General features: G+C 39.6%; 1 protein-coding gene across 1 annotated transcript in view; it reads left to right on the top strand.

Annotated features, from left to right (window-relative positions):
• The first annotated feature begins 12767 nt into the window (after positions 1 to 12767).
• LOC134207482 (uncharacterized) overlaps positions 12768 to 17327 on the top strand; it is a 288199-nt gene continuing 283639 nt past the window's right edge. The window contains exon 1 of the mRNA XM_062683196.1: positions 12768 to 12926. Within this exon, the coding sequence (XP_062539180.1) occupies positions 12768 to 12926 (159 nt within the window). The remainder of the gene's footprint in view (positions 12927 to 17327) is intronic.

Here is a 17327-nt window from a genome sequence, read left to right as displayed (position 1 = left end):
GAAAAAAAGCTTACTCTGCCCCACGGCACCAGCTCGATGCACCATCCCCGCAAGCGACACTTCTGCCACTGAGCGTCGTCAGTTTGGCCGGCAACGGTTCCACAGCCGAATCGCACCGCTCGCACTTGTCCATCAGGGTGCGCAAATATTGGATCTCCTGCTCCATGTCCTTGGCCACTGAAATGGAAAAGACAACGACAAGTGTCAAGTGTTGGTTGAACAAGCGGAGGATGAATTTTGATTGACGGTTGTTCAAACGGAACGAATAAGAACGAAATGACAAATTTTGACTACGAAGAAATCCAGAAGTAGGAAAATGGTCTTCAACTCAAATTTGAAAATCTGATGCATTGGAAATTATTAGGAGAACGTAAAACATTTCAACGTGATTTATTGCTGATTTTCCACAATTCCACTTGAAGCATTGACCTTCAACATTTTATCCACCAACAATCAATCCATCTTTCCACCACTGACAAACGATACTCACGTCGACACTTATCCGCAGCTAGGAAAGGAAATCGTCCTCCACTAAATTTTCGGCGTCCTCGTACGCATTGGTACCGTACCGGAAAGGCCGTCCGGAAGTAATGATCGAGCGTCTCCGTATCGGCAGTACCGCAGCGTCGTCGTTCCGATAGCCTGGGCCGGACGAGGCAGATAATGGTTGTTGGCAGATCCACTTGAGGCGGGAAACGCAAAGAAGACGACCGCAACCACTAGAACTAGAGAGAAGTAGGCCATCATGGGGATAGCGCGAATCGGTCGTAGTTGGCTGTGCGAGTGGGCAGAACTGTTTCACTGACTGGGGGTTCGATGAAGGAAATTCTGCACCAGAATCGAACGGCGGAATTCGATATTGGAAGGAAATGATAAGCGAGTTTATGATGTTTTAGTGGTTTGGTTGGGACTGGATGGATAAAAAAAAACTACACTCGACAGAGCCAACCGAGAGATGCAAGCATCGGTTTGGGGGCGTTCGATTCCGGCTAAATCACATTGAAAAAAAATATGGAAAAGAAATGGGGTTTTAGTGCCAATTTGAGCATTGCCAACAAGTTCCATTAAAACTGTTTTATCCCTCATCAATAAAAAAGAAATCAATCATGGTTTTAACCCAGATGAAAAATACCTTATTAAAAAAACATGTTACTTTGGGGGTAAATTAGTTGTGTCGCCTGGTGGTAAAGTAAGCAAAGTTCTGTTAGAGCTCAAATAAATAGGGTAGAAGGGGTTGAAAGGAGGGATCTGGACATTTACACTCCAAACACATTTTCGTACAGTTTCTACATTTCTGAGCGAATATTCCCATACAACGCACTACGTTCACGGAAACGGTCATATCTCAGACGTTTGTCATTCGATCTACACTCAAAGAAAACCGCATATTGCTAATAAATGCCCTGCACTTAGAAAATGATCCAGTTAGTTTCACGCATGAAAACTATATTGCAATGCTTATGTCTTATAGTCGATTCAATCATAATTAATTTTATGTGCAACTTTATTGATTCATATGGAGAAGCTAATAATTTGTATTTTTTCACGCAAATGGATTACATTAATAAAAATATTTAAAATAATGGTAACAAAACTGCTTTTCGTTCGGACGATTGTAAATTTGGAAGTAATAAATCAAATCAATCATGTTCTAAAAGATATTGGCATAATTTATCATTTTATTGATCGTTTTCGGGAAAACTAATTTTATCGCCGTCACTGCTTATTGTGGCTTCCGTTTTTAATATTTAAAAAATGGCCATACGTCTCCATGAACACGGCTTTCGTTGAGTATTACACTCTGTGCAACTGTTGAGGGAACCGTGCAGATTCCGGACTATGGGTAGAAATTCATCCAGGATGTTTCCTGAAATCAAACGAAATTCTAGACCGAACTAAATGGAATCTGTTGCTACGGTGCTTCCTCGGATGCTACACAGCAGCTGTTAAATATCCGGTCGAAAGCTTTGGTCCAGCCGAATGACCTCCAACTTAGTCGTCTTCCGTCATTGGTGCGATCCACTAATCTGCAAAACATACATGTGCAATGCAGAAATATAATAAATTCACGATAAAATTGTTTGCAATAGTTACTTACCTTTTATAATGGGAATTGATTTTGCCGGAGATTATTCTACTGTAGAATGTTTCGCCTGGAGAGCCTGAAGATCGGTTGAAAATCGAGCGATGGTGCGAATGTCGTTACACATCGATTTTATTTTATGCATAATGCAGTTTAAAAATACCACTTATAAACTTTATCACCCGCGCATATTTTCATAACACGCACATGAAATGAAGATTCTTTGTTAATCCTGCAATCTATGTACTTTGTGCACATAAAATTTATCAGTAGTTTTAGTTTGAGTGATAATATCAATATATCAATCAACTCAGTGAAAGGTCTAGTTTCAGTTAAAAAATATATATAAATAGGGTCAATAAGTCTTTAGGCCGAACTTGTCATTAAATTGGTCGAAAATGTTAACCATAATAGACGTTTAACAGAATGAGTCGTTCGGCATAAAATGTTATTTGGTCGAACGGATCATACAGTCACATTTCACTGTGAAAAAGGAAAAGTGCGAATTGATAGATAAGAAATGAGAAGTAGAAAGTGTGGTGGCTTCTTCAATTACTAACCACTCTCGATGATGGTTGGATAGTTGAAGACGCCACCACATGACGACCGTGACTGGACCCGGCTTATTCAAGTTTGCAACCATCATTGAGTGTGATCAACAATTGAAGTTGCTACCTCAGAAGTTAAGAGACAACTCAATTCCCAGTTCTCATTAGCCGAACTATTACCAAGCATACTCTTATAGCCTATTCAGATTGGGCTATTTATGACTTTGTTAAGTGAGAGGGTATCCAATTATTACGAGGTGTTCAGACTGCAGCAAGATAATATATCTTGACGTTTTCTTGATGTTTCCTCATTTGCACGCTAATACAGGGTTGAATTCAAGGAGAGTTTTAAAATTTAATTTGCGAAATCAAACATTTGTGTGGCGACAATCGAACATTTTTTCTGAACAAATATAAAAAAAATATAAAAATATAAAAAATATTAAAAAAATATGAAAAGGGATTTTCGAAGAATATTTAAAGCTCTCATTAAGGATAATGAGCGAAGCTACATTCATTAGTTGGGTGCGCCGTTCTTCGGGGAATCAGACTATTCCTCAATTTATTTTCAAGTTTAAAAAGTATTTTGATTCTGTACTATGATCGAACGGAGATTTGATAGAAAAATTGGGAATTCTCACAAATAAATAAAAAAGGACGATTGGACCAATTTTCAAGAAATATTATCGAACTAAAATGTATTTCCACCAGTATCTCCATGTATGAAGAGCAACTCAGCAATTTAATTTTTTTTCAAAAATGGAAACTGAACCATTGCGTTCTACTCGACAATCAATGATACAGCTTCTAACAAAATCGAATCGTGTGAATGTGATATAATTTAAACTGGATTTTGGATGAATTAATGCATTACCAATCCATGTTTTATTTAAGGTTACTCTACTTTATATATACATCCCATTCAAATCGTACAGTTGTCCAACGTGAACAATTTTGAAATCCAAAGTATATTAAGCCATTCAAGGAGCAGAATTGAAACAATTTATGAAATCATGTTTATTCATCAAATATATTCGTTTTACAACCATTCCTACGTTTTAAATTGTCTTCCGCATTGGCCCTTGAACTTTGAAAATTTATTCGATTTGTTCTATTAAATCTAGGTTTAAGTTAAATACTTCATGTTAATTCTAGAGACCATCTGTTTTTTAAACAATTCATGTTGAATAAGTGGAGAATAAATAATTATCATCATTATTTTTCATCATATAAAATGCTTTCCACAAAACCATCACAATCCGAGTTATTCTTCAGCGCTCAGAAGATTTCCATCTGACTTGCATTCGACCCTGCTGCGACAGAAGTGGGCATGACTGTCAACTTCTGAAACGAAATGAAAACAGAGAGAATTTTCTCTCTGGCAAAGAGAACGTGACGCTTGTCAGTTTTGTTTTGTTGAATTTCTCCTGCATTCCAGTTAGAACGAAAGCTCTCTGGTAATAATTGTTCGTATTAAATTCTTTATGACTCTTTTAGCGGGTATCTTTTGACAGCGCAAAATGTATGGAATATTACGTAAATAATGACATCATAAAGCGTATTTACCCTGAAACGCCAATTATTATGTCATTAATGGCGTAATCTGAATAGGCTATTAGTTTAATATCTGCACTCTAACTTTCAACTATTCAGTGACTGATTGAAACTGTATTGGCGTCTTCTTTTTTCCCATGAGAATTTAATCAACTTCCGTCAAAAGCAAGATTATTCATTGTTTTGAGAAGTCCTGCTTTTGACGGAAATTGAGTAGAATTTCGGTGGGAAAGAAAAAGAGGGCAATGCAATTTTACTCAGTCACTAAGTAGATGAAAGATGGCGCGTACCTATACTCATGATGATCGTAGACTTCGTGTTGTCCGGAGCAAAACCAAATATAACATCATATTCCGCGTGCATTTTCCGCGATTGGACACTGCCAGCGAGGGCTTGGTGAACCCCGGAACCGCTACACATCACTTTTGCTGTCCTCCAAATCCAAATCCAATCCAAATCCAATCCAAATCCAATCCAAATTCAATCCAAATCCAATCCAAATCCAATCCAAATCCAATCCAAATCAATCCAAATCCAAATCAATCAAATCAATCAAATCCAATCCAAATCAATCAAATCCAATCCAAATCAATCAAATCCAATCCAAATCCAATCCAAATCAAATCCAATCCAAATCAATCAAATCCAATCAAATCAATCAAATCAATCCAAATCAATCCAAATCAAGTCAAATCAATCCAAATCAATCCAAATCCAATCCAAATCAATCCAAATCAATCCAAATCAATCCAAATCAATCCAAATCAATCAAATCAATCCAAATCAATCCAAATCAATCCAAATCAATCCAAATCCAGTCAAATCAATCCAAATCAATCAAATCAATCCAGATCCAGTCCAAATCCAGTCCAATCCAGTCCAGATCCAGATCCAGTCCAGTCCAGTCAATCAATCCAAATCAGTCAGAATCCAGTCCAGGTCAGTCAAGATCCAGTCAATCCAGGTCGATCCAGTCAAGATTGATCCAGATCCAGTCCAGATCCAGATCAGATCCAGTCCAGTCCGGTCAGGTCCAAGTCAGGTCAGTCCAGATCCAGTCAGGTCAGTCAGATCCCAGATCCAGATCAGTCCAGATCCAGTCAGGTCCAGTCCAGATCAGTCCAGGTCAGTCGATCCAGATCCAGATCCAGGTCAGTCCAGGTCAGTCCAGATCAGGTCCAGATCCAGTCCAGATCCAGTCCAGGTCGATCCAGGTCAGTCAGGTCCAGTCCAAGATCAGTCCAGATCCAGTCCAGAGTCAGTCCAGATCAGTCCAGATCGGTCAGATCCAGTCCAGGTCCAGTCAGGTCAGTCCAGGTCAGTCCAGATCAGTCCAGATCAGTCCAGATCGGTCAGATCCAGTCCAGATCGGTCAGGTCAGTCCAGATCCAGTCAGGTCAGTCCAGATCAGTCCAGATCCAGTCAAGTCAGTCCAGATCGGTCAGATCAGTCCAGGTCCAGTCAGATCGATCCAGATCAGTCCAGATCCAGTCCAGATCCGGTCAGATCCAGTCCAGGTCCCAGTCCAGGTCAGATCCAGATCAGTCCAGTCCAGTCCAGATCAGTCCAGGTCAGTCCAGATCCAGTCAGATCCAGTCCAGATCCAGTCAGATCAGTCAGGTCGGTCCAAGATCAGTCCAGATCCAGTCAGGTCCAGTCAGGTCAGTCAGATCGGTCAGTCAAATTCAGTCAGTCAGATCCAGTCCAGATCCAGTCCAGATCCAGTCCAGATCCAGTCCAGATCCAGTCAGATCGATCCAGTCAGGTCAGTCAGTCCAGTCCAGTCCAGATCAGTCCAGGTCAGTCGGTCAGATCCAGTCCAGGTCAGTCCAGATCAGTCCAGGTCAGTCAGGTCAGTCAGGTCCAGTCCAGATCGGTCAGATCCAGTCCAGATCAGTCCAGGTCCAGTCAGATCCAGTCAGATCCAGTCCAGATCCAGTCCGATCAGTCAGGTCCAGTCCAGATCCAGTCCAAGTCAGTCCAGATCCAGTCAAATCCAGTCAGAGTCAGATCAAGTCAGTCCAGATCCAGTCAAGATCCAGTCCAGATCCAGTCCAGATCCAGTCAAATCCAATCCAAATCAGTCCAGATCCAGTCCGATCCAGTCAAATCAGTCCAAGTCAGTCAGATCAGTCCAGATCCAGTCCAGATCCAGTCGATCCAGTCAGGTCAAATCCAGTCAGATCGATCAATCCAGGTCCAAATCCAGTCAAGATCCAGTCAAATCCAGTCCAAATCCAGTCAAATCAATCAAATCGATCAAATCAAGTCCAAATCCGATCGATCAAGATCCAAATCCAGTCAAATCAATCCAAATCCAGTCCAAATCAGTCAGATCCAGTCAAATCCAGTCAATCAGATCAAATCCAGTCAAATCAATCAAATCCAGATCAAATTCAGTCCAAGTCCAGTCCAGTCCAGATCCAGTCAAATCCAGTCAAATCAATCCAAATCCAGTCAGTCCAGATCAAATCCAATCAAGTCAATCGATCCAATCAAGTCAGATCCAAATCCAGTCCAAATCCAGTCAAATCAGTCAGGTCAAATCAATCAGTCCAGATCAAATCAATCCAAATCAATCAGATCCAATCCAGGTCAGTCCAAATCAGATCCAGGTCAGGTCGAGTCAGTCAAATCCAGATCAAATCAAGTCAGTCAATCCAGGTCAAATCCGGTCAATCAGTCAAATCCAGTCAGTCAAATCGGTCCAGAGTCAATCCAGATCCAGTCAAGATCCAGTCAATCAAGTCAGTCCAGTCCAGATCCAGTCCAGATCCAGTCGATCAGTCCAATCAAATCCAATCCAGTCAGGTCAATCCAAGTCAGTCAAGTCAGTCCAGATCGATCCAGTCAGATCAGTCCAAGATCCAGGTCAGATCCAGTCCAGATCCAGTCAAGATCGGTCAGATCGGTCAAGTCAGTCAAATCGATCCAGTCAAATCAGTCAGATCAGTCCAGATCAATCAAGATCCAGTCCAAGTCAGTCCAAATCAATCAAATCCAGTCCAAATCCAGTCCAGATCCAGTCAAATCAATCCAAATCAATCCAAATCAATCCAAATCCAGTCAAGATCCAGTCAAATCCAGTCCAAATCAATCCAAATCAGTCCAAATCCAGTCCAGATCAATCAAATCAGATCCAAATCCAGTCAAATCAGTCCAAATCAATCCAAATCCAGTCAAATCCAGTCCAGATCAGTCCAGATCAGTCAAATCAGTCAAATCAGTCAAGATCCAGTCAAATCAATCCAAGATCAATCAAATCCAGTCAAATCCAGTCCAAATCCAGTCAAATCAGTCAAATCAGTCCAGATCCAGTCCAAATCAGTCCAGATCAGTCAAATCCAGTCAAGATCCAGTCAGATCAATCCAGATCAATCAAATCCAGTCAAATCCAGTCAATCAATCCAAATCAGTCCAGATCCAGTCAAATCAGTCAGTCAAATCCAGTCCAGATCCAGTCCAGATCAGTCAGATCAGTCCAGATCCAGTCAGATCCAGTCCAGATCCAGTCAGATCCAGTCCAGAATCCAGTCAGATCAGTCAAGTCGGTCAAATCCAGTCAGATCCAGTCCAGATCGATCCGATCCAGTCAGATCAGTCCAGTCAAGATCCAGTCCAGATCCAGTCAAGTCAGATCCAGATCAGTCCAGATCCAGTCCAGATCCAATCCAGATCAGTCAAGATCAGTCCAGATCAGTCCAGATCCAGTCAGATCCAGTCCAGATCAGTCCAAATCGATCCAGATCCAGTCAGATCAGTCCAGATCGGTCAGGTCAGTCCAGATCCAGTCAGGTCAGTCCAGGTCAGTCAGGTCCAGTCAAATCCAGTCCAGATCCAGTCAGGTCAGTCCAAGTCGATCCAGATCCAGTCCAGGTCCAGTCAGAGTCTGATCAGATCCAGTCCAAAGTCAGTCAAGATCCAGTCAAATCGGTCAAATCCAGTCCAATCGATCCAGATCCAGTCAGATCAGTCAAATCAATCCAGATCCAGTCCAGATCAATCCAAATCGGTCAGATCAGTCCAAATCCAGTCCAGATCAGTCCAGATCCAGTCCAGATCCAGTCAAAGTCGATCAGATCCAGTCAAGTCAGTCCAAGATCCAGTCAAATCCAATCCAAATCCAATCAAATCGTCAATCCAAATCCAATCCAAATCAATCCAGGTCAATCCAATCAATCCAAATCCAATCAAATCAATCAAATCCAGTCAATCGATCCAATCAAATCCAATCAAATCAGTCCAAATCCAATCCAATCAATCCAAATCAATCCAGTCCAATCCAAATCCAATCAAATCAATCCAAATCAATCCAATCAATCAAATCCAGTCCAAATCCAGTCAAATCAATCAAATCAATCCAAATCCAATCCAAGTCAATCCCAAATCCAGTCAAATCAATCCAAATCAATCCAAATCCAGTCAAATCAATCAAACCAATCCAAATCAGTCCAAATCAATCCAAAGTCAGTCAGATCAAGTCGATCCAGTCCAGATCAAATCAATCCAAATCCAGTCCAAATCCAGTCAAATCCATCAAATCCAGTCAAATCAGTCAAAGTCGGTCAAGATCCAATCCAATCCAGTCCAAATCCAGTCAATCCAGATCAATCAAATCGGTCCATCAAATCAATCCAAAGTCAATCCAAATCAATCCAAATCAGTCAAATCCAGTCAAATCAATCCAAATCCAATCCAAATCCAGTCCAAATCAGTCCAAATCAATCTAAATCCAATCCGATCAATCCAATCCAGTCAAAGTCAGTCAAATCAATCAAATCCAAATCCAGGTCAATCCAAATCAATCAGTCAAACCAGATCAGTCAAATCAGTCCAATCCAAATCCAGTCAAGTCAATCCAAATCCAGTCCAGGTCAGTCAGATCCAATCCAAATCCAGTCAAATCAGTCCAAATCCAGTCAATCCAGTCAGATCCAGTCGATCCAGTCCAGATCCAGTCAATCAGTCAAATCAGTCAAATCCAGTCAGATCCAATCCAAATCCAGTCAATCAATCAAATCAGTCCAGTCAATCCAAATCAATCGATCCAGTCCAATCAATCCAAATCCAATCCAAATCAGTCCAGATCAATCCAAATCCAGTCCAGATCCAGTCAAATCCAGTCAAATCAATCAAATCAGTCCAGGTCAATCCAAATCCAATCCAAATCCAATCAAATCAGTCAAATCAATCCAAATCAATCAAATCAATCCAAATCCAGTCAATCCAAATCAATCAAATCAATCCAAATCAATCAAATCAATCCAAATCAATCAAATCAATCAAATCAATCCAAATCAATCAAATCAATCCAAAATCAATCCAAATCAATCCAAATCCAATCAAATCAATCAAATCAATCCAAATCAATCAAATCAATCCAAATCAATCCAAATCCAATCAAATCAATCCAAATCAAGTCAAATCCAATCCAAATCAATCAAATCAATCCAAATCAATCCAAATCAATCAAATCCAAATCCAATCCAAATCCAAATCCAATCCAAATCCAATCCAAATCCAATCCAAATCCAAATCCAATCCAAATCCAATCCAAATCCAATCCAATCCAAATCCAATCCAAATCCAAATCCAAATCCAATCCAAATCCAAATCCAATCCAATCCAATCCAAATCCAATCCAAATCCAATCCAAATCCAATCCAAATCCAATCCAAATCCAATCCAAATCCAATCCAAATCCAATCCAAATCCAATCCAAATCCAATCCAAATCCAATCCAAATCCAATCCAAATCCAATCCAAATCCAATCCAAATCCAATCCAATCCAAATCCAATCCAAATCCAATCCAAATCCAATCCAATCCAAATCCAATCCAAATCCAATCCAAATCCAATCCAAATCCAATCCAAATCCAATCCAAATCCAATCCAAATCCAATCCAAATCCAATCCAAATCCAATCGAAATTCAATTCAAACCCAATTTAAATTTCATTTAAATCAAATTGAGTGTGAGAAGTAAGTTCTTCCTTTTTACTTTTGTCATTATCTTTCTTCCTTCCTCCTAAATTATTTCTAACTTCATTTTTGTTCTTTCGTCCTTCTTGCTTTTTCCTTCATTCTTTTAAATTTTCATTTTCCCTTCCTCCTTTGTTCTTCCTTCTTCCTTTTTCGTTATGATTTTTATTTTTTATTTTTTCTTCTTACATCTTTACTCTTTTTCACTTTTTTGTTTTATTTTCAATATTTCTTCTTCCTCCTATCTTCCTCTTTCATTCTTCTTCTTTTTCTTTCCCCTTCTTTTGTCTTCCATTCTGAATTTAACTTCGTTCATTTTACTTCTTTTTTTTTTCTACCTTTTATTTTTTCCCTTTTATTTATTTATATTTTTCCTGCTTTCTTCCTTCAGTCTTTTTCTTCATCCTTTTTCAATTTAAGTTTTTTTCTTAAATTTATCATGTCTTCATGCTCTCTTTTTCAATATGGTTTTGCTTTTTTAATCATTTTTTCTTCCTTCTTCTTTACTCTTTTTTCATTCTTCCTTCTTCATTCTTTCTTCTTTTTTACTCCGTCTATCTTCTTCCTCCTTCCTTTTTGATTATTTCTTATTTTTTTCCTTCTTTTTTCTTTCTCCTTCCTTTTTTCTTTTTTTTCTACTTCCTTCTTCCTTCTTCTTTATTCCTTCTTCGTTCTTTTTCCTTCTTTCTACTTTTTTCTTTTTTCTTCCTACTTCTTTTTTTTCTTCTTTTGCCTTATTTCTTTCTCCTTCCTCCTTCCTAATAAAGAAGAAGAAGAGGAAGAAATGTCGAATGCGTTTCGTTCTCCATTCTTTCTTCTTTTTTCCCTTCTTAATTTTTTCTTCATCCTTTTTCCTTCTTCCTGCTTCCATGTTCCTTCTTTGTTCTTCTTCCTTTTCATGCATTTTCCTTCTCCCTTTCTCCTATTTCCTTTTCCTTCTTCTTCCTACTTCCTGTTCCATCTCCCTTCACTCATCTTACTTCTCACTTCTGCCTTCTCACTTGTTGCTTCTTTCTTCTCACTTTTCACTTCTCATGATTATTTTCTCACTTCTCGTTTCTTAATTCCCACTAGTCATCCATCCTAATAACCATTCGGCTTAATGACCGTTCGATGATTATTTGGCCTGATGACTTTCGGTGTAATGGCCTTCAGCCTAATGACCCAGCATCCAAGAAATCTCAATTAAACATTCAACATCTAAAACGCAATGTACATACAATAATAAATCTCAACCAATCATTCGCTCAACTCACATATTGCCATTGCCTTGACCATCGAGGTTGAAGGTCCGGTAAAGCTCCTCCACGACGTTGTAGAGTGTGTCAACGACTCCATTCCACATTGTCTAATGAAATTACCAATAAAACTCAATCCTTGTCACATTCCACAGGAGCAGCAAAATCCTTCTCGGTTTGATCCGGTCTCCTGGTAACACCATCCCGAGCGATCGATTTGCCGCGAGCGAGCGGCGTTAATCTTCAGTGACAGTAAAAGGATTTACCCAGACCCTGTTGAACTGCATTCGAATCTGTCTCCTTCCCAGTTCGTGGGTTTTTTTTCAGTTGGAAACTCTTCTCCCACTCTTCTTGTGTCGTCGACCATTGATACAGCCGGTGGTGTGGCGGCAGGGAGGAACTAGAAAAGCTCACGAGCTTATTTCGGATCACCCGGTTCCTGATGATTCGTTCGTTTCACAGAAGCGAGATTTTCTAATCCAGACAGTCAGTCAGTCAGTCAGTTAGTCAGCCGGATGCTGTCTTTGGATTGGAAAGTTCACCCTTTTCGGGTATGTTTTTTCGCCGGCTATTTATTTATTTAGTGAGAAACGAAGCAATCGAGACTGGAATTATGGCACTCGTTTGGTTTAGATTGTACGGCTTTTTCTGTACGAGTTTGATGGGTGAGATTGTCGGGGTTTTGGGGATATAAATATTTGTGAAGCCTATAAGGCATGCTAAGGAAATTGAGAATGTTATATCCTAAATAATTGTCAAGATAGTCATCCGTGATTGTGTTTTCATTCACTTTTATTACCTATTCTACCATACCACCTGTAGACTTATCACAAGACAAAAAGTAAAACATCGATGCAAATTACTTGGAGTCTGTGCAGGAGCTCTGAATTTAATTGATCGAAAGCGTGGTCTCTACAGGAGTCAGCTGCAGCACAGCATCAACACTGCTAATCTGAGCAAATTAATTAATTCAATTTTCTCATTTCCTCACAAAAAAGGAATCTACACTGAGGTCACTTTTCACGCTGTTTGCTTTTGGTTGATTAGAGCCTTTGGGTTTATTAAAACATTTAGTTAAAATCCAAGTAGTATTTGAAAAGGTATGGAAATTGATGTAGACCGAGAAATTGGTGAGATCTATTCACGTAGAAAGCAACCCCAGTGTATACACAATAGTAGACTATTCTATTTGTCTTGCTTTTTTATTTGCCACAACATCAGAAACCAAAACGAAACAAATAAGCTCCCGTATTTGATTTTCTCCCTCCGTGTATTTATTGTGAAACGACCGACAGACGACTGACGATTTACTGTTTGCATTTTGGTTTCCGTCCATTGCAGGACATCCCGCTGCACGTCGCCATGATTTCCCATTTGTTGATAGCGTGGGACCGGAAGCGCTGGCTAACGGACCCGCTCAAGGCCCGGCTGCCGGCGTTCGTGTGCAGCTGCGCCTCCTGGCTGGCGGGGATGGTGATTGCGCTGCCGTATCCGATCTACACCACATATCTGGATCTGGGGGTAAGTATCCGCTTCTTGGCGGGGAAGACGATTCGAAAATTGATTGTATATTAGAAACGGAAACGTTCCTGCCGTTATGTCGGTGCAGCAGTTGGCAACGAGTCCAATAGATACACATTTGCGATAAATTCAATCCGTTTCCTTTTTAGTTTGCCATATAAGAGTTTGCACATGTCCTTAAATCCCATTCAATTGGTTTTGAACATTCTTTTTGCAACAGTTAGGTATTAGATATACGAATTTTTCTTCTTTTTCACATAACACGAAAGGGCTTTAGGGACATGTATGAACATGCTGGGTTAATTTTGGTTTGACACCAGGTGGAGTTGCCCTAGTAACAAATCAATTGGTCATTTGTTAATTTATTTAATAAAATGGATGAGATTAAATTTGCGTTAAAATTTAGTCACAAGATAATACACCGTACGAATGTACCATGCGTCTCCATATACTTGGTTGATTCGGCAGAACATTTGATTCAAACTCCAGGACAATGTGGAGATCTTGCAACATCTCATATGTCTGGATTTAAAATTAAAGATTAGGCAAATTAAAGACAAATATCCGGAGGACATAATTAGGCTGATACCATGCCTGAGGACGTCTTGGTTGATTCGACAGACCATTTGATTCACACTCAAGTGCAATTTGGAGATCTTAGAACACCTCATATGCCTGGATTTGAGACGCGAGCAAAAGACAAATACTCGGAGGACATAATTGGGTTGATACCGCGGCTGGGGACATCAGGAAAGACTTGGTTGATTCAATCTCCAGGACGATTTGGAGATCTCATATGCCTACATGAGAAGAACTCATTGGACTACATTTAAGACGCAAGTGAAAGACAAATACTCGGAGGACATATTTGGGATGAAACCGCGGCTGAGGAGTCTAGTACATTCTTGGATGACCTGGAAAGAAATGGCTGCTTAAGGCATATTGAGTTTGGTTTAACAGATCATATAGGGCATAAACCATTTTTAAAAAGAGATAACAGCCCTTCGGTTACGCAGGTAGACCTCAAGACCTATACTCCAGGAAATTCTTGGATGACCTGGAATGGAACAATTGTTGAAGGCAAATGATTAATATATAAAGCATCTAATTTGTTCTTTGGGTTTCTAAGAGTGCCTTCTTATTAAAAAAAACACATTAATAAAGTTTAAAAAAAAATAGTGCCTTGTTATAGGCTTACTTTTGGGTGTCAATAATGTTTCAAATTCTTTTTACGTCGCGTGGCAGGAGGCAGTGAAACAAAGTGACGTATAAAAAACTGCCGAGGGTTGAGTGTATATCCTGCTGAATAGTTTTCAAAATCCCTATCTGTCGTTTCCCCTGAGAGTTCCATTTTTGCCTGAAAAACATTTATGGGACATTCAAGTATCGTAATAACTTAGTATTTTAATTTATTTATATGAACATTAGAGTAGGGCGCAGTTGTATGGGAAAAGGCAAACTTGGTCCGATCAAGTGAAATCAAGGTTTTTCTGAATCGTTTTGGGACCCCAATCAACTTTGCAAGATATGGGCTCGATTGGTTGCGACCTCGCATGCCGCATCACGTTTTAAAATTTACATGGAGATTAGTATGGGAAATCAGACTTTTCACATTTTGCTATTAGCGGCTTCAATTTAACATCAATCACGTGACTCAATAAGTTAGCATATAGTCTGGAAGATGTCGAAAGACTTTGCCGAAGAAGGTACGTAGCTAGAAGGTCTACAAGAAAATTATTACGTTTCGAAAATTGATTGTTCAAACCATATGCAAGAAACCAATGTTTCTGCCAGCACTACCGGACGACCTATGGTTATCGAAGGGCAAAACCCATCTTCCTTCTTGTCGTTTTTTTTCTTTGTGAAATGATTCAGGATAGCTCCCATGAGCTCTAAAACCCTATAAGAACAATTATTTTAAAATAACACCCAGTTAAATTATTGGTCTATGTAGTTCAGCAGTGCTGGCAGAATAAACGATTTTTTGCATATGGTTTGAACACTCAATCTTCGAAACGTTATGATTTTTTTCGTGGACGTTCCAGCAACGTGCCTTCTTCAGCAAAGTTTTTCGGCATCCTTTAGGTTATACTTTAACGCAATGTGCCACTTAGTTTACGATGAACTGAAACCTCTAGTAGTGGAAATGTAAAAATATACGTTTTCCCATACTAATTTCCATACAAACTTCAAACACAATGCGGAAAGCGAGGAAACAACCAATCGGTCCCGAATTCTGCACAGTTGTTCAGGACCCAGAATGGCTTCGAAAAACCATTGATTTGAAAAAATGACCATGACGCCCCACTCTAATGAACATGCAATCATGCAAGCATGCAAGTGACTTCAATGCCGTTAAATCGCCGATCCCTCACTTGTCATAAGACGAGTTTGTACAATTCCATTTAATTCCACTACTTTATTGTACCTTTGACAGATACGTATGTCGACCTCAACAGTAAGGTCGTCTTCAGTGTCTCGTACTTGACTCGACGCTGATCCATTGGCTATTCTGTGACCAAATAACCACGGATTTTTTTTTTGACGAGCTCGGTGGTCTAGTGGCTTCTGCCTTATAAGCAGGAGGTCATGTGTTCAATTCCAAGCTTGTCCATTTCCTTCTTTGTATTTCTATCTTAGTAATTTTTGTGTTTCACGTTCTACCAAAACGATTCCTACTGTTATAACCTTCCACACAATCCCAAAACCTCCTGTGGCACCTATGAGAGGTCGTAGAGTTCTCTGCATCTTTTTTTTTAAGTAGGTGTCCAACTAACAATCCTTCCCCTTCCTCAGCATTCGCAAGGACGTGGCCAGGACAGATCTGGGCTATTAGAGAATGCATTGTTTCCATCTAAGAGATAGTGATTAGTCCCAAATTAATATCTGTGGTAACGGATGAAAGTGATGTTACTCTCATACAAATAATCTTGGTTTGTGCCACCTACGAATTTGTGCGAATTGCTCAATGCTAATGCTAATGCTAAATAATCATGGATTTTTTTTTTCTTGTTTTATTTGCTAATTACCTAATACGTGCATTCATCTCTTAGACTAGGTGTTCCGTGTTTTCTCAACACTATCATCCTTATTTGCTATGTTACATTTTTAGTTATTATTAATACATTTCAGTTGCCTCTGGCAGTTTGAATTTTTCCTCTGGTTTAATTGAACCATGTAGGAATTACAATGTTTTGCCTTTCTCGTATACAAAGTATACGGTAAAGGCTATATGTTCGCTCCAAAAAAAAACAAACTTTTTATAGAAGGCCCGGAGACCCATAGTGTTATATACCAATCGACTCAGTTCGACGAATTGAGGTGATGTCTGTGTGTGTGTGTGTGTGTGTGTGTGTGTGTGTGTGTGTGTGTGTGTGTGTGTGTGTGTGTGTGTGTGTGTGTGTGTGTGTGTGTGTGTGTGTGTGTGTGCGCAAAACTACTCAAAAAATGTCACTCATTTTTCGGGCACTTACCCTCAACCGATTTGCTCGCAACAAGTTGCATTCGACGCAGAATCCTGTCCCATTGTTTCCTATTTGAAATTGGCCAGATCGGACTATGGGATCAAAAGTTATGGCCAAAATACAAATTCATACGAAAAAATCGCGTAAAAAATGTCACTCATTTTTCGGGCACTTATCCTCAACCAATTTCTTGCAACAAGTTGCATTCGACGCAGAATCCTGTCCAATTGTTTCCTATTTGAAATTGGCCAGATCGGACTATGGGATCAGAAGTTATGGCCAAAATACAAATTCATACGAAAAAATCGCGTAAAAAATGTCACTCATTTTTCGGGCACATATCCTTAACCGATTTGCTCACAACAAGTTGCATTCGACGTAGAATCCTATCCCGTTGTTTCCTATTGAAAATTGGCCATATCGGACTATGGGATCGAAAATTATACCATTTTTTATGGAAAAATCGCTAAAAAAACTCACTCATTTTTCAGGCACTTTTCCTCAACCGATTTGCTCGCATTAAATTGCATTCGACGCAGAATGTCTCATATTTTCTTATTGAAAATTGGCCAGATCGGACTATGGGCTTAGATGTTATGGTCAAATTACTATTTATTGTGAAAAAGAGTTCGAAAAAGTCTAGCTCACTTTTTAGCACTTAGACTTCATCTATTCCCCAAGCAACACAAGTTCAACAAATCTGGTGGCAGTAACCATATTGTTACTGAATCCGGTCATATATAAGTTACTGTGATTGATGTGCAATATGTGTGCTTCTCAGGTCGCTCGCCTAAGTTTCATTCGACGCAGAATCTTGTCCCATTGTTTTCTATTGAAAATTGGCTAGATCGGACTATGGGATCGGAAGTTATGGCCGAAACACCATTTTTGCCTTTTTATACGAAAAGGTTGAATGTTCGCTCCAAAACCAAACTTT

The sequence above is a fragment of the Armigeres subalbatus genome, chromosome 1 (genome assembly GCF_024139115.2).
Source record: "Armigeres subalbatus isolate Guangzhou_Male chromosome 1, GZ_Asu_2, whole genome shotgun sequence".
NCBI classification, from domain to species: domain Eukaryota; kingdom Metazoa; phylum Arthropoda; class Insecta; order Diptera; family Culicidae; genus Armigeres; species Armigeres subalbatus.
Note: the sequence above shows the minus strand (reverse complement) of the source record. Positions and strands in the feature narration are given on the sequence as shown.